The 24,949-nt window shown below is 43.2% G+C and overlaps 1 protein-coding gene across 1 annotated transcript in view; it reads left to right on the top strand.

Annotated features, from left to right (window-relative positions):
• The window catches only part of SLC6A20 (solute carrier family 6 member 20), a 34,443-nt gene that overhangs the window by 7,695 nt on the left and 1,799 nt on the right, over positions 1–24,949 (top strand). Inside the window, exons 2-10 of the mRNA XM_065398960.1 lie at positions 669–809; positions 5,426–5,517; positions 7,278–7,505; positions 12,427–12,537; positions 13,222–13,463; positions 16,783–16,945; positions 19,065–19,269; positions 21,219–21,378; positions 23,914–24,079. Coding sequence (XP_065255032.1) covers positions 669–809; positions 5,426–5,517; positions 7,278–7,505; positions 12,427–12,537; positions 13,222–13,463; positions 16,783–16,945; positions 19,065–19,269; positions 21,219–21,378; positions 23,914–24,079 — 1,508 coding nt within the window. The remainder of the gene's footprint in view (positions 1–668; positions 810–5,425; positions 5,518–7,277; positions 7,506–12,426; positions 12,538–13,221; positions 13,464–16,782; positions 16,946–19,064; positions 19,270–21,218; positions 21,379–23,913; positions 24,080–24,949) is intronic.

Raw genomic sequence — 24,949 nt, 5'->3', positions numbered from 1 at the left:
AATGAGATGACATCACATTTAGGATTTTGTTGAATCAGTCACGCTGGTGACCTGCATGAAGCTGCAGGTGCAGCTGGGATCCTAACACAGCAATCATCAGCAATATACTGTCATCTGGAAGACAACTGTTTGGTCCAAGATCCAACATGTAGCAATTACAGGCTAATCATCAAGGACAGAGAACATGTTGAATCTCATTATGGACTAGCTTCAGCAGTTCCATAGCTTGTCACTTTTATCACTAGTTTATGGCTGCACGAGCAGTGGGAATTGCATACAAGGGTGAATGGATGAGCATACAAAGGTGTACATGCATGGATGTGATACATGAATAGGTGTGCACGTATGGATCTGTATGCGTGGCTGTTCATATCATTAATGGTGAGCCATCTAATGACAGAGCGGTGTTATTAAAACTGTATTTGAAGTCTCAAAAGTAATCAGGGCTGCCCAGAGGGGGGGGCAAGTGGGGCAATTTGCCCCAGGCTCTGGGCTCCACAGGGGCCCCCACGAGAATATAGTATTGTATAGTATTGCAACTTTTTTTTATGGAAGGGGCCCCCGAAATTGCTTTGCCCCAGGCCCCCTGAATCCTCTGGGCGGCCCTGAAAGTAATAGCTCATTTCTCTCATTTGCTTGTTAAATGCTTTCTTTTGTTTCTCCTACAGGGGGATTTTTAATCCCATATCTCATCATGTTAATTGTAGAAGGGATGCCTTTGCTATACCTGGAGTTGGCGGTGGGACAGCACATGCGCCAGGGGAGCATAGGAGCGTGGAAAATCATAAGCCCCTACCTCAGCGGGGTTGGTACGTTCTCAATTCACGAACAGGGTTATTTTGAACTCCTAGCTGACTTTTGGGGATTCCTATGAGTTTTTGCATTAAATATAATTTAGAGCAGGAAATGGACAAGAATTGGGGTATTTATGGGATATAAAATGAAATGGGCAATATACAAATAAAATCAGAGTTCTGATCAAAGTCATGGATCCCTGGGTAATTAGCGAAAAGAGCTGTGCTAAAGTACGTGCAATGAACTTTAGTTTCCCCCAGAGCACAAGTTATAATACTCACACGTATATAGCACCCTACGTATTGAAAATCTCAGAACACTTTGCAAACATTATATAATTAAGCTTCATAACACGCCCGTAAAGTAGGCAAATATTATCCAGAGTTTCTACACAGTGAACTGAAGCACAGAGAGGTTAAGTGACTTATTCTGTGTCACACAGGGAGTCATTGGCAGAGCCAGGCACAGAAGCCAGGGACTCTGCTTCCCTGACCCCTGCTGCCTCCCACACGTATGTGGCATTGACCGAACAACCTGCGAGGAACTGAGAGTGGCCATCAGATCTCAAAAGAGCACATTGTTTGCCATTGTGTTTTGCTGCTGTGTCACAATACAACATTTCAGCCACTTCCGTCCATGTCACTGGCTTATACTGTAAGATGGTGATATATAGCAAAGCCTGAAATGACTTCTCACATCTGTAGCACCTCCCAGGCCCTGTGCTATTGAACATTTTTATCAATGAGCTGGAAGAAAATATAAAATCAGCACTGACAAGTTTGCAGATGACACAAAGATTGGCGTAGTGGTAAATAATGAAGAGGACGGGCCACTGGTACAGAGCGATCTGGCTTGCTTGATGAGCTGGGTGCAAGCAAATCATATGTATTTTAATACAGCTAAATTTAAATGTATAGATCTAGGAACAAAGAATGCAGGCCATACTTACAGGAGGGGGGGACTCTAGTCTGGGAAGCAGTGACTCTGAAAAAGATTTGGGGGTCATGGTGGATAATCAGCTGAATACGAGCGCCCAGTGTGACACTGTGGCCAAAAAGGCTAATGTGATCTTTGAATGCATAAACAGAGGAATCTTGAGTAGGAGAAGAGAGGTTATTTTACCTCTGTATTTGGCACTGGTGCAATCGCTAATGGAATACTGTGTCCAGTTCTGGAACCCACAATTCAAGAAGGATGTTGATCAGTTGGAGAGGGTTCAGGGAAGAGCCACAAGAATGATGAAAGAATTAGAACATATGCCTAATAGTGCTAGACTCAAGGAGTGCCATCTATTTAGCTTGACAAACGTGTAGGTTAAGTGGTCACTTGATCATAGTCTATAAATGCTGACATGGGGAACAAATATTTGATAATGAGCTCTTCCATCTAGCAGACAAAGGTATAACATGATCCATTGGCTGGAAGTTGAAGCCAGACAAATTCAGACTGGAAGTAAGGTGTACATATTTAACAGTGAGGGTAACTAACCCTTGGAACAATTTTCCAAGGGTCATGGTGAATTTTCCATCACTGGCAACTTTTAAATCAAAATTGAAAGTTTTTCTAAAAGATCTGTTCAAGGAATTATTTTGGGGAAGTTCTATGACCTGTGTTATACAGGAGGTCAGACTAGATGAGCACAATGGTCCCTTTTGGCCAAATCTCTGAATCTATTAAGCCAAGGATCAGAAAAGCACTTTACAAGCATTAATAAATCAAACTTCATTACTTGCCTGTGAGGTAGGGAAGGATTGTCTCCATTTTGCGGAAACTGAACCATGGAAAGTCAATGGCAGAACCCAGCACCAGAATCCAGATCTCCGGCCTGCCTGTTTGGTGTTTTAACAACAAGATCATCCTCCTGAAAAGCTTAATGAAATACATCACAACAACAAAACAATGCACCAATTTACTACTCTCATCCTTCAACATAGGCCAGTAACTGAACTAATCCATCTAAAAATAGCCTAAATTGCCATTCTAGCCTAAACTACCTCCAGTTCATTTGAACATGAATTGTTCATCTCTAAAATGGTGTTGAATATTCACCATAAGTGACCAAAGTTCAGGCTCAACTCCTGCATGCCCTTGAAAGAAGAGAGATTTCAATGGCAAGAATGCGTCACATGCAGTAAAACAATAAATATGTAACTGTGTTGTTTGTGTGCAGGAAGGAGTTACAGCACTCTTCCTAGATACCAGATAAAAACTTGGCATTGCTACCACAGAGGTTTCTTGCAAAGGGTCTAGTTCTAGGATGAAAAGCTCCTTCTTTTACCTGATATTTGATTTACATTTGTGCAGTACAGTAGAGTACTTGACAATCTGATGTGTATCAACAACCTGGGTTCTGAGAATACTATAGTTATGACATGAACACCATGGCGGGAGAGATACCAGATGCTTCCTGTGTGACAGAGGTCTAAGAATTTGCCCCTGTTGCTAACGCCTGTTCAGCTGCACCTGTGTTAGCAATGCCAGATGCTCTAGCATAGGTGTGCTGGCACCATGCCAGTTAGCCCTGCTCTGCACAGGGTTACATGACACAATACTGAAAATGCCAGTGGCAGCTAGCAGTCCTTTCGCACTAGGGCTCCCAACATAGCTAACATGGGGAGCGCATAATGGGTGTTAGCAAAGGTGCGAAATGATGAGAGAATTTTCCCAGTGGTCTCCAACCTTTTTACACGCAAGATCACTTTTTGAATTTAAATGCAATCCGGGATCTACCCCGCCCCTTCCCCGAGGCCCTGCCTCTTCCCAAGGCCCCGCCCCACTCACTCCATCCTCCCCTTCCTCCATCACTCGCTCTCGCCCACCCTCACTCACTTTCACCGGGCTGGGCTAGGAGGTTGGGGCTCAGGAGGGGGTGCAGGCTCTGGGCTGGGGCCGATGGGTTTGGAGTGTGGGAGGGGACTCCAGGCTGAGCCTGGGGCAGGGTGTTGGGGTGTAGGAGGGGGTGAGGGGTGAAAGCTCTGGGAGGGAGTTTGGGTGCAGGAGGGGGCTCTGGGCTGGGGCAGAGTGTTGGGGTGCAGGAGGGGGCATGGGGTGCTGGCTCTGGTAGGGGGCTCAGGGCTGGGGGTTGGGTGTGGGAGGAGTGCGGACTCCCAGTGGGTGGCGCTTACCTTGGGCAGCTCCCAGGCAGTGGTGCAGCAGGGCTAAGGCAGGCTCCCTGCCTGCCCCGATCCCACGCTGCTCCGAGAGGGGGGCATGTGGCTCTGCATGCTGCTCCTGCCTGCAAGCATCGCCCCCACAGCTCCCGTTGGCCATAGGTCCCCGTTCCCAGCCAATGGGAGCTGCAGGGGCAGTGCTTGCAGGCAGGAGCAGCGCGCGGAGACCCCTGCCCCCATCAGGGACTGCAGGGGCGTGCTGGCTGCTTCCGGGAGCAGCATGGGGCCAGGACAGGCAGGGAGCCTGCCTTAGCCCCACTGCGCCGCTGGACTTTTAGCGGACAGAGATCGCGATCGACTGTCAGAGGCTCCAGGATTGACCAGTTGGTCGTGATCTACCGGTTGGCAGAGTGTATGGATTTTGCCACTGATTTGCATGGGAGCGGGATCATTCCTTTCAATTGTGACACTCTGGTAAATGCTGCTGGCTCTCTCTTCTAATCCACAACATGAGGAAACCATCCTAGTTCAACTGGCAAAAATAAGGGCGGGGGTTTCAGATTCTGTCCACACTACAATTTTTAACTGAGTTTGTAACCTTGAAATGGCCTAATTGGCTCTAAACATGCATTTTTTTTTATCCACCTGCCACATGGTTAATCAGGCACTTAGTAACCACAGCAGTTTACACTAATGTGAACATATGTCCCAATATTCCCCTGACAGTTCTGGGTTTTCACATGTCCTGGTGTTCTAGGAATATTTTGGGGACACCTGAATTATCCCAATTCCTCATTTTATCAGTCAAAATGTTTGTTCAAGAGGTGTTTCTGTCCACAGGAGAATTTACTGTGTGTTTACCAGAGACAGCGAGTCCTGGGGACTGAGAGTTTAGTGTTTAACAGTGTTTAGAGTGAAGAGAAATTAAATGAGGGTTGGCACCAGCAAACTGTTCTTTGGCTTAAAGTGAATGATAATGACACTTGTTCAGTGTTTCATGATAGATTCACTTAGAACCGAATTACCAGGAAATATCCTCCACTGCAAGAAATGGATCTATCCAGTCAGAAGTTCACAGTAGCAATACCAGCACTTTAAAAAAAGGGTACTTTTGTGGTGACACATGTAGAGTCTGTCAGAAAATATGGTCCCTTTAGCTAACAGTGTTTCACCCCTACTAAAGGTGTAGGATGGCACATTGTCTTCCCATAAGAGGTTCAGAACACTAGTTCTTTGCAGTGTGGACGTCTAACCATGAGTCACTAGGTTGGCTGGTCTCTTTGCCCCTAAGGCATTGCCACTTTCCCAGTAGGACAGCTCTAAACCTTAGGCAGCTTCTATCTAGATGAGCTCCTATTTTTCCAGCCTTCTTTTCTGAACCTTTATGTTTCATTGGTGATGGTGATGGTCGTCTGGGAGAGCTAAAATGACTGAAGAAGTGAGTGTGTCATTTTTAAATTCTGCAGTCTGATGTACAGCCAGTTTGCCCTTCCGCTGACTTTCCCTTTTTTCATTCTCAGGCATTGCCAGTGTGGTAGTGTCATTTTTCCTCTCCATGTACTATAACGTTATAAATGCCTGGGCATTCTGGTACCTGTTCCATTCATTCCAGGTGAGTAGAAACACTGATGATCTGCATTGCTAGATAATGACCTAACTTTCTCCAGGGGTGGGCTGGGGCCAAAGTGCTTGGGAATTCTGAAAACATACCTGGCTTGTTTGGCAAAAATATGAGCCAATTTCCAGGCAGGTGACACTAGACCAGAGGGGAATTTGCAGTGTGCAGAAGGTATATGAAAACTTAAATTCTGCAGATGCTGACGGGCAGTGAGCTGATAATCAGCACTACAATCTGACCACTGAATGGTCCCTTTTAGAAGTGTATTTATTTGAGTTGCTTGTGGTCATCATCAGGCCATAATGACCGACTTCAGAAGCCCTGTCCGGCTAAAGTTTGTTGGCAGTGAACACTTTAAAAGGTAATTAGGTCTCCAAAGGGGGACATTCTTTCACATCCTTGTGAGACCTTTGCTAATCTTTTGATCAACAAAATGAAAATAAAAGCTTTCTGCGATGAGCTATGTAGCTTCTCCCAGCAGCACAGAATGGGTGTTTCCAATAAAGAAGTAAATAAGGTTTCATGATGTATCATCTCTGGAGTTTCTGCAGGGACTTAATAAATCTTTATTGTGCACTGACACTTGAACTTGGATAGTGAGGTAATGATTAAGCCGAGTAGCCACTTCCCTGTGACACTGGCACTGAGGCATTATTTGCTTCAGCAGGACTTACAAATGCATAGGACTTGTCCAAAGATATCTGTGACGTGATGTTGTCTTTTACAACGTGCTTTATGTTTCAGAAGTGCTTACTAATGATTAGGGGTATGGAACAGCTTCCATATGAGGAGAGATTAATAAGACTGGGACTTTTCAGCTTGGAAAAGAGATGACTATGGGAGGATATGATTGAGGTCTATAAAATCATGACTGGTGTGAGGAAAGTAAATAATGAAGTGTTATTTACTCCTCATAACACAAGAACTAGGGGTCACCGAATGAAATTAATAGGCAGCAGGTTTAAAATAAACAATAGGAAGAATTTCTTCACACAACCACAGTCAACCTGTGGAACTCTTTGCCAGAGGATTTTGTGAAGGCCAAGACTATAACAGGGTTAAAAAAAACCTAGATAAATTAATGGAGGATAGGTCCATTAATGGCTATTAGCCAGGATGGGCAGGGATGGTGCCAGAAGCTGGGAATGGGCGACAGGGGATGGATCACTTGATGATTACCTGTTCTGTTCATTCCCTCTGAAGCACCTGGCATTGGCCACTGTTGGAAGACAGGATACTGGGCTAGGTGGACCATTGGTCTGACCCAGCATGGCCGTTCTTATGTCAATAGTTCCATAAGAAAATGGTAATGTAACCATAATCCAGGGGCAGAGTCTATCTCAGATTAATGCTATTTATTTCTGCGGGACTTAACATCCTAAGAACATTAGCATTCATGGGAATTTCCACAAACATCCCCAGCCCTTACTCCTGTGACTAGTCCCAGTACGTCACTGGTATGAGCTGAAGAGAAGGAGATGATGAAAATGAAAGAACAACATCACTGCATGTATGTCGACTTCCTGCTATTAGATATAAATATGTCAGCGAGGTTACTCATGGGAGTAAGAGCTGCAGGATCTGTCCCAGAGTCCCCATACATCTACAGCACAATACGCCCCTGGCTTCCTTGAACTGTCACTTTGCACGATACCTTTTCTCTTCCCACCACGCCTCATCAAGATACTAAAGCTCTGAAAATCCCTGCTACATGCTTAACTTTTGCAACTTTTGCATTTGTTTGGTCCCCAAAGGATCCCTTGCCATGGGCCAGTTGTCCACTGAACAGTAACCACACTGGTTATGACGAAGAATGTGCGCAGACCTCGTCTACTCAGTACTTTTGGTACAGGAACACCCTGAACATTTCACCATCCATTGAGGAGTATGGGAGCATCCAGTGGGAGCAAGCGATATGCCTGATCCTGGCTTGGCTGGTGGTCTATCTGTGTATTCTGAGAGGAACAGAGTCTACTGGCAAGGTAAGAGGATAATAACTGTTGATTCAGAGTTAAACCATAATTAGGACTTGCAGAAACCAGCTTTAAGTGATGTTAACTGGAAAAAAACAAAACTTTTGACAGGCTTTTTAAACCTGGCTGGTTTGAATTCCTCTTCACCAGGGAAACGCAGTTTGACCATTGCCTGAGTGCTCATGCAGGACCATATAGTCTATGTGCGGAGACAGGGCCGTATACTGTATGCACATTGGCACTCAGGCTGACATTTAAAGGCTGATGAATGCATCCAATAGCTTGAACATTGGGAGAGCGTTTGCATAACCTCATTTGGTTCTAACCATGAGTTGTGTAATAAATCGATGTGTTGTCTACATTCCCACACTACAATCAATAGCTATGCTGCCTACATATCTGGCGTGGGGATATTTGTCTCCAAAACATAGAACACTACCACTTTAGCTAAAAGAGGATCTCTACTAGCTGCAGTAGCTTAAGGCATATAGTCTCTGTGGGCCAGTCTCTGGACAGCAGGCAGCATATTTGTACAAGTGTCATAGAACGTCACAGTTCATCCTGAAGAGGGCAGGGTACACACATTAGCCATTTCATTGCATTACTGCCCTCATCTAATCAAAGCCCCTGAGTTCTGTCCCTGTTTACAATGTGGTGGTCGTTGGCATGTGCCATAGTCAAGGACTATGAAGTCTGTTTGCTCATGGAATCACAGGTGTGAGCTGATCAGACATAGACAAAGTATCAGAGGGCGCAGGTCAGTATTCTGCTATTAGATATAAACACCAGTGTGATACTGAAGCTCCGTGGCGATCACTTGTGGTGCCGTTATTGAAAAGCTGCCTTTTGACTAGTTTGGAGGAAAAACTTATCTGTGACTCAGACAAAGAAAAAGCAGCTTGTTCTATGGATGATAGGAACTTATAGACTCCATTTGTAAACATACCTTTATGGGAAGGAAAGCAGGAATTACCTCACTTTGTAGTCACTTTTAAATTGGCCTCTTGTGTTAATCCCTTGAATGCCGCATTCAATGAAACTGACTCTCAGCAAATTAAAAACTAATAAAAATTAATACTTTTTCACACAATACACAGTTAGTAGTTAGTGGAACTCATTGACATGTTAACATTCAGAGTAACCTTAGCAAGATTTTAAAAGATTGGACATTTATATGGATAACATGAATATCCAGGTATAATAGTGGTATATAACAATAGTAAGGATTTTTAAAAACCAAGAGTTGTCAAAGAGATAGAAAACCCTCATGTTTCAGGCCATTAGCCATCCTCTAACTAATAGAGGTTAGGAGGAAACTTCCCCTGTGGACAGACAGGTTATTCTATAGCTACTTATTTCAGGGTCTCTGGTACCTTCCTCTGAAGCAGCTGGTTCTGGCCTCTGTCCAATCCTGTATGGCAATTCCTGTGTTCCATGTGGGAGGCCCGCTTTGAGTGACATTTACTCTGCAGCATCAAAGTTCTAAGAAGTTCTGAGATTTTACAGTCTAGACCCATGGGGCCAAACTGATGCCACTTCGTTAAGCATGCTCCTTCAATCAGAGCCAGGGCCGGCTCCAGGCACCAGCCTAGCAAGCTGGTGCTTGGGGCGGCACATGGAAGGGGGCGGCACGTCCGGCTCTTCCGCGGCAATTTGGCAGCGGGTCCCTCACTCCCTCTCAGAGGGAAGGACCTGCTGCCGAATTGCCACCAAAGAAGCGGCGACAGTAGAATCGCGGCGGAAGTGCCGCAGATCGCGATCGCGGCTTTTTTTTTTTTTTGGGGGGGCTGCTTGGGGCGGCAAAAACCCTGGAGCCGGTCCTGATCAGAGCAGAGCCAGACAGACCCTATTGGAGTAATGTAGGAAAGAAATAACATGTTGTCAGGGTTCCTTCCCCACTCTGAACTCTGGGGTACAGATGTGGGGACCGCCATGAAAGACCCCCTATGCTTATTTTTACCAGCTTAGGTTAAAAACTTTCCCAAGGCACAACTTCCACCTTGAACAGTATCGCTGCCATCACCAAGTGATTTAAACAAACATTCAGGGAGGGCCACTTGGAGCCCTACCTTCCCCAAATATGTGGGGGCTTGAGAATAATATCCTCACCAATTGCTACAGGTGAACACAGACCCAACCCTTGGATCTTAAGAACAATGAAAAATCAATCAGGTTCTTAAAAGAAGAATTTTAATTAAAGAAAAGGTAAAAGAATCACCTCTGTAAAATCAGGATGGTAAGTACTTTACAGAATAACAAAAGACTCAAGAACACAGAGGATTTCCCCTCTAGGCAAAACCTTAAAGTTACAAAAACAGGGATAAACCTCCCTCTTAGCACAGGGAAAAATTCACAAGCTAAAACAAAAGGTAATCTAACGCATTTCTTTTCTGCTATTACTTACTATTTCTGCAAGACTAGATGCTTAGTTCAGAGATATTTTCCCCTGCCCTGTTTCCTGGCTGGCTCCGACAGACACAGACCAAAAACCGTCGCCCACAGATTTGAAAGTATCTTCTCCCCTTATTGGTCCTTTTGGTCAGGTGCCCCCAGGTTATCCTAGCTTCTTAACCCTTTACAGGTAAAAGAGGAATTAACTCTTTACAGGGTAAAGAGGGATTTTATGCTACCCGTAGCTGTACGTTTATGACACATGTCTACTGTTAATCTGTGGGAGGGGAGGTCGCCCAGGATTCTTTTTAACCTTACGACAGGATACCCCCAAAAGCTGAAAAAGATCTCCCTCCTGAACCTGTTTTCAGAATAAAGATTAGATTTATATCCTCAAATCGTATTAGACAAGCACAGAAACCCATGGGCACCCAAGAGTATGTAAAATAAAAACAACTTGCTGAACTTGGCTCTATGTGGCAAAGTTAAATACCCAGCCTACTGCATAGGTCCATTGTGGCCATTATATTGACACAGAGTCTGGGTTTGAAAGAAGCTCTGTGTGTATCTTAATTAGAAAAACAGCAGTAATGTTATGTATTGTGCAATAGACCCAGCTGCTAAGTTATTTGAAACTAATGCATTTAAAAGGTTGGTTTTTTTTAATAAGAATGTAAAATAACTTAATAAAAGCTTCTAATGAAGGTGAAGTAGACAAAACACACACTGCGAAAATGCAGGACAGACTTAATGACCTGACCTCTGGTTAAATGACACTTTCAGTAATGGAAGGTCATTTAAATCCCAAGACAGGACTGAGAATTCCACTCTCGTTTCTCAAAAAGAAAAAGTTCCCAAAGGTTTTAGATATCCCTGAAACCTTTAGAAAATTCAGGGTTGTACCACTGCTAAGTGGAGTCAGATAGGGCCTGATCCTGAAACACTGAAGACACCGAAGTTTTGCCATTGACTTAAATGGAAGTAGGATTGAACCTGAAAACAGGATCTGATGCTGAGCACCCACAATTCTTGTTGAAGTCAATGGGAGTGGAGGATACTCAACATCTGTTAGCCTCAGGTCCTGAGTCAGGACTTGGAGTTACATTGATTTTGGGAAACCACGGACTTTTAATGGCCAGATTGTGGAGCCTTGATATCCATGTTGGTGAGCACTTACTTGAGTAGCCCATTTGTTGGAAGAGAACTACTCACGTGATTAAGTGCTCAACAACATGACTCTGGCTCTGAGTCAGGACTGAATTTTCTGTGCAGTTATCAAAATTTCAAATGACTCAGTAGCTCCGTGGCTGGGCAAAGAAAGGTTCACTTGCATTATTGTTATTCATTATAAGTAGTATTAGACTAGCACCAAGTGGCCCCAAGCAAGAGTGGGGCTCCATCGGGCTAGCTGAGGTACAAACGGATAGTGAGAGCTCCAGAGAGCCCTTTCAGGAATTTTCACCGTCTGAGAATTTACTCAAATCTTTGGAAGCTCCAGGAGGCTGGTTTCTGTTTCATAATCACTGAACTGATTTTAGTTTAATTGCACTAAAATTAACTTGGGATAATATGATGAAAATGCTTCATTCCATGTTTATCAGGGTTTACATATCAATTTTTGGACTCACCATAAGAATACGTTCAAAGGGGAATCCATTGGATTGTCCCTTTTGGGGGTTTGTATTTCAAGGAAATTAATATCTGGTTCAAAATCACAGGCCTGTTCCAAGGTGCATTGTATTGAGTGGGCTGCAGATCAGGTCCCAATCATTTCCTGGTCTAGATAATAATATAAGATGTTATTTGTAAATCTTAAAGTAAGTTTAAAATTTGAATTTGCTTGTTCCATTTATGTTGTTACTTTTTGGATTTTTCTTAGACTGGACAATGAAAATTGACTTATTAGTTTCACAGTTTATAGTCAGTTGCCAGTCAATTTTACCCTAGCAAAATGCTGTAAAGTTTGGATTGCAAACACTGCAGAGGAATGTTTATTATTTCTTCTTATTACAATAAAGCATTTCCTTTGTGATTTAAAAAAGAAAATAATGGAAATATTGCCATTAGTCTTAGATTTGTTTTTGTAATACCTAAATTTTGGGCCTAATTTGACCTGAAAGGGCTCATTTAAGGATCAGTATAAGGCAGCAAATGTGATATTATGCATATTTCATACAGAACAAACAAAAATACCGGATTTGCCATACCAGATTAGTACAATGGTCAATATATAGACTGCGACATTGTCTGCAAATGGAGATATGCATGCCTACAGTGTACCTAAGAATGCAATCCTATTCCAGGAAGGAAATTTCTTTCTGATATACCCCCCTCATTGTCTCTCCCCCTCCCCCACTGCTAATCATTGTAAACTCTGTAGTATGAGGATTGATAACCTTTTCCAATTTTATCTTGATAATGTAACTATAGACATTATTTGACTTTTTCCTTCTTCCTATACCCGTACAGTTCTTGCAAAACAGTAACAGATGCCAGTGCAGATTAACGCTTTAATTAATTTACCTTTTCTTTTGCGCAGGTTGTCTACGTAACAGCTTCTTTGCCATATTTGGTCCTCATCATATACTTAATTAGAGGACTAACACTACATGGAGCTGTGAATGGGCTGATTTATATGTTTACACCAAAGGTACCGAAAATATACACTGAATTTTTAACAAAACTTTATTATAACTGTATAATTTCATACAAAAATAGTAACTTATTTTTATTTAGATTATATTTTGACAATAGTAAGTTAGGTCTGATATTGTATGTATCTAGACTCTTGAGGATACACCACTATATCACCAATGAGTTATTAGCTTCCTCACCCAGGAAAAGAAGTGTCCTATCAAACCTGAGCTGTGTTGTATTATTTATATACTGAATAACAATATCAGACCAAATTCATCCCTGAATTCAACAGAGTTACACCACAGATGAATATGGCCTAAGATACATTTCAGTCCAAAGATGTCAAAGGAGATCATTAGACATTTCTTTGCTAGCGTAGATGGATGCAGTTCCAGTTACTTCAGTGAAATTTTGCTCATCTACAGCAGCCGAGAATTTATCCCTGCATATAACAAAACCATTTTATTCACCCACTGGAGAAACACATGCACTGCTTCTCTGTGTAAAACTCACACTGACTTTAATAGGTGCTGTGTGAATATAAGGTCTCAAGCAGGATCAGGTCCCTAATAAATGAGATTACTCTCTCCTCTCTGTCTAGATACTACAATGATGAGAGCCTTAGACATACCATAGATAAACAGTCTGAAGTCCACTTTTATTTTCATCAGCCATTGCTCACTCTCTTGTTTTACAGCTAGAGCAATTAGCAAATCCTAAAACCTGGATTAATGCAGCTACCCAGATCTTTTTCTCACTTGGTCTTGGTTTCGGAAGCCTGATAGCGTTTGCCAGCTACAACGAGCCAAACAACAACTGCGAGAGACATGCCATTATCATCTCTTTGATAAACAGCAGCACGTCAATATTTGCCAGTATTGTGACTTTCTCTATCTATGGCTTTAAGGCGACTTTCAACTATGAAAACTGCCTAAGCAAGTAAGAGACTGGAGTTTTAACTTATTTTCCCCCCGAGACATGACATAGGATGTTACACATAGGAAAAGAGATTACATATATACACAAATAGCAGCTGTGCAGCATAGCCCCTTGAGTGCCACTTGAATAGAGCTGATAAATATGCAGGAGATATTAGATTCGATAAGATCTGAGATTAGAATTCAGAGTGCACTGTTCCTTTTATGACTAGTACTGATTATCAGAGTTCAGGTTACTATTGTCTGCAAGTTCTGAAGGTACCATTGCTGACAAATGAGTTTAAAGACCCACCTACATTGCAGTTATAAGCAGGAGGGTTGAGCAGGTTACAGAACATTGTTCCCTGAACCAGTTACAACACTCTTTTCAATTGCCCTGGAAAAGGCATACACCTATGTCCTGCCACAAGGTTAAAACCTCGGAAGTCCAAGGACTTAGGCGAGGGACCGAGTTAGGTCCTGCCTACACTGCCAAGTTTAACTATGTTGTGCCCAGGTCACTGCCTCAGCATGATAGTGAAGATGGCTACAGAGCTTTCTACCTCTGATGAGGGGTGTATGAAGTCTATTCCATGAAACAGACAGTGGCTGGATTCCTACTGACTGCGTTCAGCACTGCAGCCCACCTTTAAGGTAACTGTAGGCAGGCATGATGCCAGGAAAGGAATGGACAGCAGACACTTTTTAGAAAGCATGAGAGAGCTTCTTTGCTGCTGCTCCTGTTAAAGCACACTCACAACTGGAGAAAAGTCTGATAGAGTCAGCGAGTTTCAGGCCAGAAGGGACCACTAGAACATCTAGTCTGACCTCTAGTATACCCCAGGCCACCCACTCAGCATCTGCACACTGACCCAACAACTGAAATGAGATCAAAGTATTACAACCCACAGGAAACTAGATTATTATGAGCCACAGGCAAAGAACAGGAGGGACTGAGGTGCACCAGTGCCCAAGGCTGATGCAATGGCAGGGAAATTATTAAATGAGATATACCCGGATAATGCTGGCAAATGACCCACACCACACACTGCAGAAGAAGGCAAAAAACTAACAAACAAAAAAAACCAACACAAGGCCCAATTGTATCTAGGGGGAAATTCCTTCCTGACCCCACATATGGCGATCAGTTAGACCCTGAGCATGTGAGCCAGAACCAGCCAGCCAGGCACCTGAGAGAGAGAATGTTCAGTGTCACCTCAGAGCGCAGCCCTCCCTGCCCAATGTCCTGTCTCCAGCTTGGGCCATCTCCTGATCCTTCAGAGGAAGGAGATAGAAAAAATGGTTCAGAAAGAGACATTTCCCAGCCCTTTCCCCCCCGCCCCATCAAAAATGAAAACAGGAGTTCTCAATAAAAGGCTTACTTTTGAGAAATGAAAATCATTCAAAGGAACCCTGTGGCTTGTCCCCCCACCCCATTATAAAAGAGTAAGCATGAGAAGGAACATCCCAACCGTCTCCATATGACACAAAGGCACAGTACAACTATCACTGCTTGAAAAATCTTTGTACAATAGCTGGAAATTCCACAGACTCTCCAGTGTCAAGGGCTCTCATGGTACATCATCCCAGGAATTATCCAAACCGATTATCAAAATAGCAAACAAACAAGAATTTTGGAAAGCGCAAATACCGAGGGCCAAATTTTGCAGACATCCTTTTTGCAGATACAATTTACAACCTCAAAACGTATGTCCAATCAATAGTTTTACCCACCTTTCAGTTGTGGGCACAAATCTGAGTATGAGATTGCAGGCTCAGTTGAAGTAGACAGAGGTGCAGGTGCTCTGATCTGTACTCACGGGCCATCCTGTGAACACACAAAATGAACACAAGATGTACAGCCACGCAAACTCTTAGACACGAGATTTACAGATACCTGCTGTGCCTGGCCTGGCTGGAAACACAGACCTTAATCTTCACCTAAATCCTCAAGAGAACTTAGAATCTGTTTCTTCAGAATTATCTGCTCTCCAACATGCATTAAGTTCTCTGCTTCCTTTTGACTTGTATAAATAAATATCATACCCTGACATGCCACCTTCAGTCTGGTGGTAGAAAATACTGGTGAAAAGACTGAACAAGCAGAAATCCTTTTCTTTTTTCATTATGTCAATCATTTGCAGGTATGCACAGTGACATAACAACAGGTCTGTGCGGAAAGGAGATAAATTTGGTTCTCACATGTGTCAAGCCTTCTGGCGGAAGTACTGCTGAGAGATGTAACAGGAGTAAAGAGCATGAAATACGCTATGCATTTGATCTCAGAACTGTGTCCCCGAGTCCTTAGAAGAGTGCAACCCTAGGTGTCTATTTGATCCAAAAGTCATTTTCATGGTCACGTCTGGACCACGATCATAATCAAGTGGCTTTGTTCCAGTATCCTATAGGATAGCTCCCAGACATGATGTGCCATGTGAGCCAACCCCCATATCAGCCTGAATCTCTGTCCAAGGTACTAAGATATGTTCCACCAGCTGGATGATCCTGCAAGGTGCTGAGTTCTCCCTGCTGGGAACTACAAAGCATCAACTCCTATTGACTACAGAGAGATGTGAAGGAGTTCAGCACTTCACAGAAGATGCTCAGCACACTGCAGGATCTGATCCTAAAGCCATATTCTCACACGTATACAAAGTCTCAGTGACTGGACTACTATTATATTTTTGTTAGATTTACGCAGCACTAACCCATTGCACTAATCACAGCAGAGGACAGGCTAATATTCCAAGCATCTCCTTTGTCAGAAAGTAATTGATGCCATGTGGTCGTCATATTAAAAGAGGCACAAAGGAAAAGAGACAGAGGGGCAGATTTTCAGCTGATGTAAATACCGTAATACCACTGATTTCAGTGGAGCTACGCCAGTTTACATGAACTGAGGACCTGAGCCAGAATTTGGGACCATCCACTCACAGCAATAATTGCAAATGGAACTGAGAGGAATAAAATAAGAAAATTAATTTTCATATAGATGCATAGATTTTAAGGCCAGAAGGAACCATTATGATAATCTAGTCTGACCTGTTTAACACGGGGCATAGAATTTTACCCAGTGATTCCTGCATCAAGCCAATAACTTCTGGTTAAGACAAAGCATATCTTTTATCCCAGTTTTCCTTCTTCCTCATTCACAAGTGTAGTTTCACATTTAGCCTCTTTTCAGCATACTTTACTGAAGTATAGCAAGCGCTCTCCTGCCTGTCCCTCTGTGGTATTCTGGAGTGCACTCCTCCACTTAAAAGAAGCTGCATCCAAATTCTGCCACTGAAACATTTATTTTAGCTTTAGTAGAAAGAAACTAAATTATCTTGGCTTTACAGGGTAATACTGCTGTTGACAAACGTTTTCGACCTGGAAGAAGGAGCTTTAACTGCAGACAATCTCGACAGTATGAAAAATTACCTAACGTCTACTTACCCAAACCAGTATGCAGAATTATTGCCACAGATTAAAAACTGCAGTTTGGAAGCTGAACTAGACACGGTAACTTGCTCCTTTGTGCACCAGCCTTGGTTCTTTTTTTCTTTGTTTCCTTTTCCCTCAGTCAGAAGTGGAAGCTTATATTGATGGTCGGGTCTAAGGGAGAGAAAGAACACGAACTCTATTAGCTCTTGTACTGATGAGGAGGTCCGGAGTATGTTTAATGTGATGGTAGATGTTACACTTAGCTTAGGCAACCTAAGCGACTCCTTCCTTGCTTAGGCCGTTTAGCAGCCCCAGGTGATTGTAGCCTTTAGGTAAAGATGCTTCTACTGAGTAACTTTAGGTGGAACATTTATATTCTCTCTCTATATATTATATATATATTCTGCAGCTGCTGGCTGCCATAATTTGCTTCTAGCATAAGCCAGCTGTAAATTAATACTCACCTATCCCCTGGAGAGAGGGGGGAATTGTGACCCAGAGGGGTCTCTGTAGGCATAGTGCCTCCTGGGGCAATGCAGCTTACACACTAGCCCGGGCTCTGGGCTGTGACGCTTAGTCACACTCAGACCTCTTCTGATGGCCTTGGCTGGGCAAGTGAATTCATTAAAATAAAAACCTTCCCACGCCCCTCAAATGGAAGAGGAGTCAAACTGTTTGGAGACATTCAAGTAAAAACTCCCATTCCAACTTCCCATGCGCCCAGGACTCCCTCCCTGCAAACCTGGGGTGCACCGGGATCTAGCCACGCAGCTCCTATTAATTGGCATCTCACTGCTGGACTCTGAAGATGGCACAACTAATTTTGGTGGATGCTGGCTCTGCTACAGTAGACTTAGGACCTAATCCTGTAAACTTTACCTGTGTGAGTAGCCTTTGATGTCAATGGAACAACGCCCATAAATAAGAATTTCAGGGTCCAGCCCAAAATGTTCAAACCTTCTATAAGCAAAACACGGTCATCACCATGTCTGCCAGAAACGCCTCCCTGTAGATGAACTGGCAGGAGGGAGGTGATGTAAGTGCAGGGCTGCTCCTTTTATCATCCTTTCCCCTCCGCTCAGGCAGCCAATTGACTTCGCTCAGTAAAGCACCAGCTTTACTGCTCAAGCCCTAAGCTCAACCCTGCACTAAGGTTTCCTCCAGCACGATTGCCATGCACATTGGGCTTCCACATCGTCCGTCCGCCCAGCACTAACGGTGTGGCCATCAGTAGTACATAGCATGTTACAGGTTGCAATGAATGTGGGAAGGTTGCTAGGTTTTTGTGTAGGTCATAAGTCTGGCCCTTTGAGATTAGATGTAAGAGGATGTTGCCATATTACTTATAGAACTAGGAGGGGAAATGGTCTGCATTTCTAAACCCAGCTTTAATAACAACCATCTAGTCACTTGACTGCTCTGCCTGCATTTCCCATCTGTACTAAGGGGGATAATAGCTACCCTCGTGGAGGTGCTGACTCAGGCACGTTAATGTTTGTCAATCATTTTGAAGATGAGAAGTGCCAAGTATTGTTATTGGCTTCATTCCTGCCCCACCACTACCCGGGGGAATAGTTCTTCTACATGCTAGCAGGCCCACTGAAGTCAACGCGTGACATTCTGCAAATCTAAAGTAATTCAAAGGACTTCAGTGGAACTCCTCAGGCTTTAGGAACCAAGATCAGGATACGATTCATTTTGATTACTTAGGACTACTTGCCTGAGTAAAGATTGCAAGATTGGTCCATTATTATTCCGGGTAGTAGTAGGAGGCCAATTCTGCACCATTCAAACAGGCCAGCAAAGATCTCAACTAGTTCATTACTCAAGGCTACTGGCACATAGTTACCATTTGCCATCATTAAGGTCCAGATTTTGATGCCTTTATTCATGGTGAGTAGTCTTATTGGAATCAGTGGGTCTCCTTGAAGAGCAAGGCACTACTCAACAAGAGTAAAAGGTGGCAGAGTTTAGACTTACCTTACCTACAGTTTTCATTTACTGTTTAAAGCGGTAGAAGTAGAGCTTCAATAAGAGGCAGGAGACATACTTTTAATGAAAGGTTATTTTGGGTTAAAGTTCTTTTGTATAATAATCTGATTTTGATTTCTATCAGTAAATAAGCAAGGGCGTAGCTACCTGAAGAGCTGACACCACCACGCTTGGTTAGGTTCTACTCTCTTCTTCTCATTGGCAGGCTGTCCAAGGCACTGGACTGGCATTTATAGTGTATTCGGAAGCAATAAAAAACATGGAGGTCTCTCAGCTGTATTCAGTGCTGTACTTTATTATGCTGCTGATGCTGGGCATAGGCAGTATGCTGGGGAACACTGCAGCTATCCTCACCCCTTTGACAGACAGCAAATTTCTGTCCACCCATTTACCTAAAGAGGTGATCTCAGGTAAGTTCACTACCACATAATAAAACAGGTCGACAGCAGGTAGGAATTCAGGCTGCATAAGGAGTGAACACACTCAAGGGGGATTTGGAAGCCCCCAGCATGGAAGGTTCTGCGTGCCCTCTACTCCCACTGACTTCAAGGGAAGTGAAGGGTACTCAGCCCCTTGCAGGCTCAGGTCCTAAGGGGAGTTGACTGATTACAGTGGGAGTTCTGAGTGAGTAAGGACTGCCCCACCCCCGCAGCCTGTCAATTGCATGAGGAATGTCACGTGAGGCCTGGTCTCCAGCCTCCAAAATGCAGTTCTTTCACAACAACCGCAGACGCTAGTGTGCATCATTTTCATTCATCAAAATAGTGCTTTAAAAAAAAAAAAAGTCAAACATGATACGAATAAGGAAAAACAAAACAATGTTACAAGTACACAGTAAATATTTTTTGAAAATCTCAGCAGGAAGCACTTGTGTGTCCCTTGTACTGTAATACAACATGCAGATGCTTTGCTATTGGTTTCACAGAATATATTTAAACAAACTTCAATCAGTGGTGGCATTTCTCAGGGAAGATCGCCTGCCTCAGTTTATGTTTGCTGTGAGACCCAAGATAGAAAAACTCCCTAGGAGGAACCATAATTCTCCAGAATACAAGGCCCAGAGTATTTTATTGCTTTTAAGAAACAGACATTGCAGAGATCACGTCTTCATATTTACAAGGACTTCTGACACAAATATCCTGTCAAATGATCAGTCAGATTAGTATTTAATGATATGTGAGCATCAAAAAGTTTGCATATGCATCCAAATGTCTCCATATTTATAGGAACTTCTTTGATCTTGAAATCAGATCACAAATGTATAGTATCTTAGTACATCTGCCTCTGACCAAAAGGAGGAGAAACTCCTATCAAAAAATAGCTAGCTAAATTTTTTGAACCTCAAAACATTTGCATCAGTTCCTATATTACACCACCTGTATAGTTTTAACATAAATAATCCACCATTATCAGCAGTCAGAGTTCCACAGAGTTCCACAGTTATTTCATTCACATAGCCTGCCAAAACTATTTTTGTTCTTATGACACAGATCAAAGGCCATTAGGTGGGAGGGTGCATGTGTGATTAAACAAATAATCAGGGATGCTTCTTCTACAGCTATTTACAAGAAATCATAGCCAATAGCTTTGTACTCATAACCAAACCAGCAATAACAGTGTATGAGCAGGGTCATAAGAAAATATTTTGCAAGGAAATATTTTTTAGTTTCTTCATACTGTCTTTGTGTAACAGCAGTCACGCCACACCTTTACTATTCATCAGGTCAAATAAAAAGAAAAATCACAATACCCTCCAGCTTCACAGGGATGCTGTGAATCTTAGTTCATTGACGTTTGCAAAGTGCTTTGAGATCTTCACAAGAAGGAGGTATGCAAATGCAAAGGCACCTCACATTTGGTACTGAGTGCAGAAATATTAAGATACTGCCTTTAAAATTAAATGCAACTTGGGAAGCAGGCAAGAGGAAATTGAGTTAATTTCACCTTTCTCCAACCCCTCCAGTTAGTGCCATCAGAGAACATCCCAGATGCTGATTGCAACTCTCTGCTTTTTCAAGGCTTCCCTGCTAATTTACATAGGAAAGTGCCACATGAAGCAACAATTCTTCACATGTGGGGAAAATGGTCTTTAAAGCTTTATAATGCAAGCGACATACACTTAACATCTGTAGCACAGGCCTCACCCACATCAATGCTCTAGCCTGGGTATTTATATAGCATCAATCACTGTAGTATGTAGACATTGTTAGTTTTCTTGGTTCCCCTAAGACTACCAATTACCACTAAAAACAGGCTAAAACCCAATGTCTTTTATTTAATGCAAAGCCTCCGACTCCTGCCCTAGTAACATTTTCCTTTCCGTTGAGGCTAAAATAACCTCTTTGTTTTATTCCTACAGGTATTGTGTGTTTCATCAACTGCATTGTTGGCCTGGTGTTCACCATGGAGGCTGGAAACTATTGGTTTGACATATTCAATGACTATGCAGCTACCCTCTCTCTGCTGCTCATCGTTCTGGTGGAGACGATCGCTGTTTGTTACGTCTATGGGCTAAGGAGGTCAGAGTTTAAAACCTCCTCCCTTACTGCTGTAACTGTGCCATCGCAGGGATATGGTGCAGGCAGGACACACTGGGGAAAGCACTTAGGCCAGGACAGCAGCTCCAGGGGGGAAAAAAAAAATCTTTCATCAGATTTGAGGACTGAGCTGTTCTTTCAGCCTGGGCAGCCAAGAGGGGATGACACTCACAGAGCTAGGTGGGGGTGGCACCTCCCCAGCAACATCCTCTCATTCCCTCACAAGCCTCCCCAGGAAGGGTACCGGGGTCATGATTCATCCCTGGGAAAGGGATGGGTTAGAGCTGGAGTGACCCCTGGAGTTGTGCTGCCCCAAGCACGTGCTTGGTTTGCTGGTGCCTAGAGCTGGTCCTGTCCCCTGCAACTCTGACCCCACATCACTCCCCACGGAAGTTTAAAGCTGACTGAGCCACAATGGCAGGAGCCAGTAGGGCTGCACAGCGCCCCATCACACTTCCCTGGTCTCCACGCATCTGCAGGCTTTGGGGGGTCAAAATAACTCATCCCAGGCACAAACCCCATCCCTGGACTAAAGCACTGATGCCATGGCCATGATCAAGGGGAGCCTCCGACATTCCCACTTCCCCCACCCAGGTTTTTCCCCACCCCGGGGACAAGCTGGCCCTAAGCCACTGGTTTAGGTAACATGCTTTTTCCCTTTTAGCCTGCACCTATGTTTTCCTACAAAGGTCACTATTAAACTGTGCTTACCGGTCCTTCCCTGCTAACTCACCTAATTCTTGCTCTTAGCTCTAGTGCACATGCTGCATCCTTTGCCCAAACCCTTCCCCTGCCCTCAGAACACTTGCAACCAGGACGGAGCAAGCAGCTCTGGTTACCTTAACCCACGGCAGAGTTTAAATAGGAAGGGGAGGGGGAAGTGACAGTCAATGGGGTAACCCAGTTCCCCATCCCTAGCTAGGGTGAGCGGATGTCCCGATTTTATAGGGAAAGTCCAGATAGTTGGGGTTTTTCTTACATAGGTGCCTATTATCCCCCACCCTCTGTCCCGATTTTTCACACTTGCTCTCTGGTCACCCTATCCCCAGCCAATGGAAAAACAGCTTCCTTCATGCTCTCGCATCCTGAGTTCTGGGCACTATGCTACCTGGCAGGTGTTCCGTGCAAAGTGATGTCCCACACACACACATTGACTCGGAATAGTGGGTGGGAACAGTTTAATCAGACTCATCCATTTAGAGGTAAAAACAATCTTGGTGTTTAAGGGTCTTGCGACTGCAATCCCTTCCCATGCACAGTCCCACTCAGGTCAGTGGCACTCCTCAGACTAGGCAGAGCAATGCTTGGTACTGCTTGCAAGAGCATCAAGCAGGGCCAAGAAAATCTCATCACTGCAAAGAAAAGCATTGTGATCTCATCTGTTGCAAAGCCCAAGCAGATGTGTTCTATAAGGGCAGAGGCCAGCAGGGCACAGGGGTGTACACTGACACCCCTGATATGTTAAGTTTATACTTGTTAGCCGAACAGTGAATTTAAAGTTTTTAAATCCTATTAAGTCATTAAAATATATAAACATATTTACTACATCCAGTTCATAGATGTATGTTACATCATTATACAAAACAAGGGACCAAATATGTGACTCCTATTCTATTTCCCACATTTTCACAAGGGATCTTGAGATACTGCATAGTGCCAAAAACACACTTTCCCATAGGTTTTGTCCACATGGGTTACTTAAGCATGTCGGCCAGGGCCATAATCGGTCTCCTACCCACTAGGTAACTGAGCACCTTGCATTATTTGAACTAATATAGAAACTTTCTGCATTTGTTTAGGGGGGAGTTGTTTGGGTGGAAAAAAAGCTAGAAAAATTGTAAATGATCTACCTGCTTTTCTCTAGCTCTCTCTCTTACCATGACCCAATGTTTTCCACTTAACTTCTGCTCAATACACATTACACACCTTTTGACCTTAGCAGATGCTCCTAGCGAGCCAAATTCCCTGCAGCTAGGTCTCTTTCAGCTCACATCCTGCCTAGCCACATACACTTTTTCCTACTGAGCATTTCCCCCCTCCCCCCCCCCCACAGGCAGATTTGGTCCTTTATAGTTGTAGAGCACACCTAGGTACATGATATTATTTGTACATATTTAGATAGGACTTAACAGGATTCACACATTCATCTCTAGGCCCTACACATTAGAAATCCCTCACAAGCCTTTTTCCTTTGTATCTTTCAAAATACACCTTTTCCTAATGTAGCCAAGAAATACAATGAGGAACTAAAAGAGGAAGGGACCTTGAAAAGTCAACAAGTCCAGGCCCCTGTACTGAGGCAGGACCAATGAAACAGTCCATCCCTGACAGGCATTTGTCAAACCACCTCTTAAAAACCTCCAGTGCTGGGGATTTCACAACCTCCCTTGGAAGTCCCTTGGAGCTTAACTATCATTTACAGGTAGAAAGATTTTCCTAGTATCTAACCTACTAATGCAAAATCGAAATGGTAGTATAGTTGAACAAACTGTGCAATTTTTTTTTTTTTTTAAACAGATTTGAAAAAGACCTTCTCCTAATGCTCGGACATAAGCCAAACTGGTATTGGAAAATTATGTGGGCTTTTGCCAGTCCTGTGCTAATTATAAGTTTGTTGATATTTTACCTCACTGACTACATCCGCACAGGAACACTGCAGTACCAAGCCTGGGATGCCACACAGGTATTTATTTTACTTATCACTTTATTTCATCACCAGTCCCTTCTTGCCATTGGGACTTGGGAGATATCAGCATATTCAAGGTATGGGGGGAGCCTGCTCAAACTGCACCAGCTGAAAATTAACACAGCAGGTTTCAATCTGGAACTAATATGGGTCTTTAATTTTAATGGAAGGCAGAAGCAGCTGCATTCCCTAACCCTCACACAAATAATAAAGCTTTCATCTAAGAGTTAGAATCACTTTTTATAAAGTTTGTTTGTTCAAAATATCACAACAGCAGTGATACCACACTAAGTGATCAATTGTGAATAGGAAATGACATTTTCATGAGACCAAGAGGTTTTCAGTACTTCGAACAAAGCTCCCACATACCTAATTACACATACAATAGAATGAATCACAATCCAATTCATTCTCCCTAGTGGGCATAATACATGTTTTATAAAAGTACTTAAATACATGTTTATCACAGAGAAAGAACAATTTGGATTTTCTTAAGTAAATATTAATTTAACAACATTCCAGGACATGTTCCCTGTTATTAAAAGGAAAGTAATCAAGTTTACAGTGTTTTCATGCCACTGCTAATTTGGGTATCTGAAAGGGTGTAGGGTTTCTGCTCTTGGCTGGAGAACCGCAGATTCCAATGCAGCAAGACTGAAAGCATTTTGCAGAGACAGGGATCACAACTGTGCCATGTCAGGAAGAAATAATCCTGCTGAGAAAAGTTTCCAGTGACAAATTTAGCCTCAAAGTGAAAAGCTTACATAAGCACTAACATTTCTCATTATTTCATGTTAAACAGCTGTAACAAATATTTACCTGCACCAGCTATAGTAAGCTTTGTTGCTTGCTGCCAACTTCCAACTG

Source organism: Emys orbicularis, chromosome 2 (assembly GCF_028017835.1).
Source record: "Emys orbicularis isolate rEmyOrb1 chromosome 2, rEmyOrb1.hap1, whole genome shotgun sequence".
Classification (NCBI taxonomy): Eukaryota; Metazoa; Chordata; order Testudines; family Emydidae; genus Emys; species Emys orbicularis.
The sequence above is the reverse complement of the archived record's forward strand: the minus strand, read 5'-3'. Positions and strand labels throughout refer to the sequence as shown.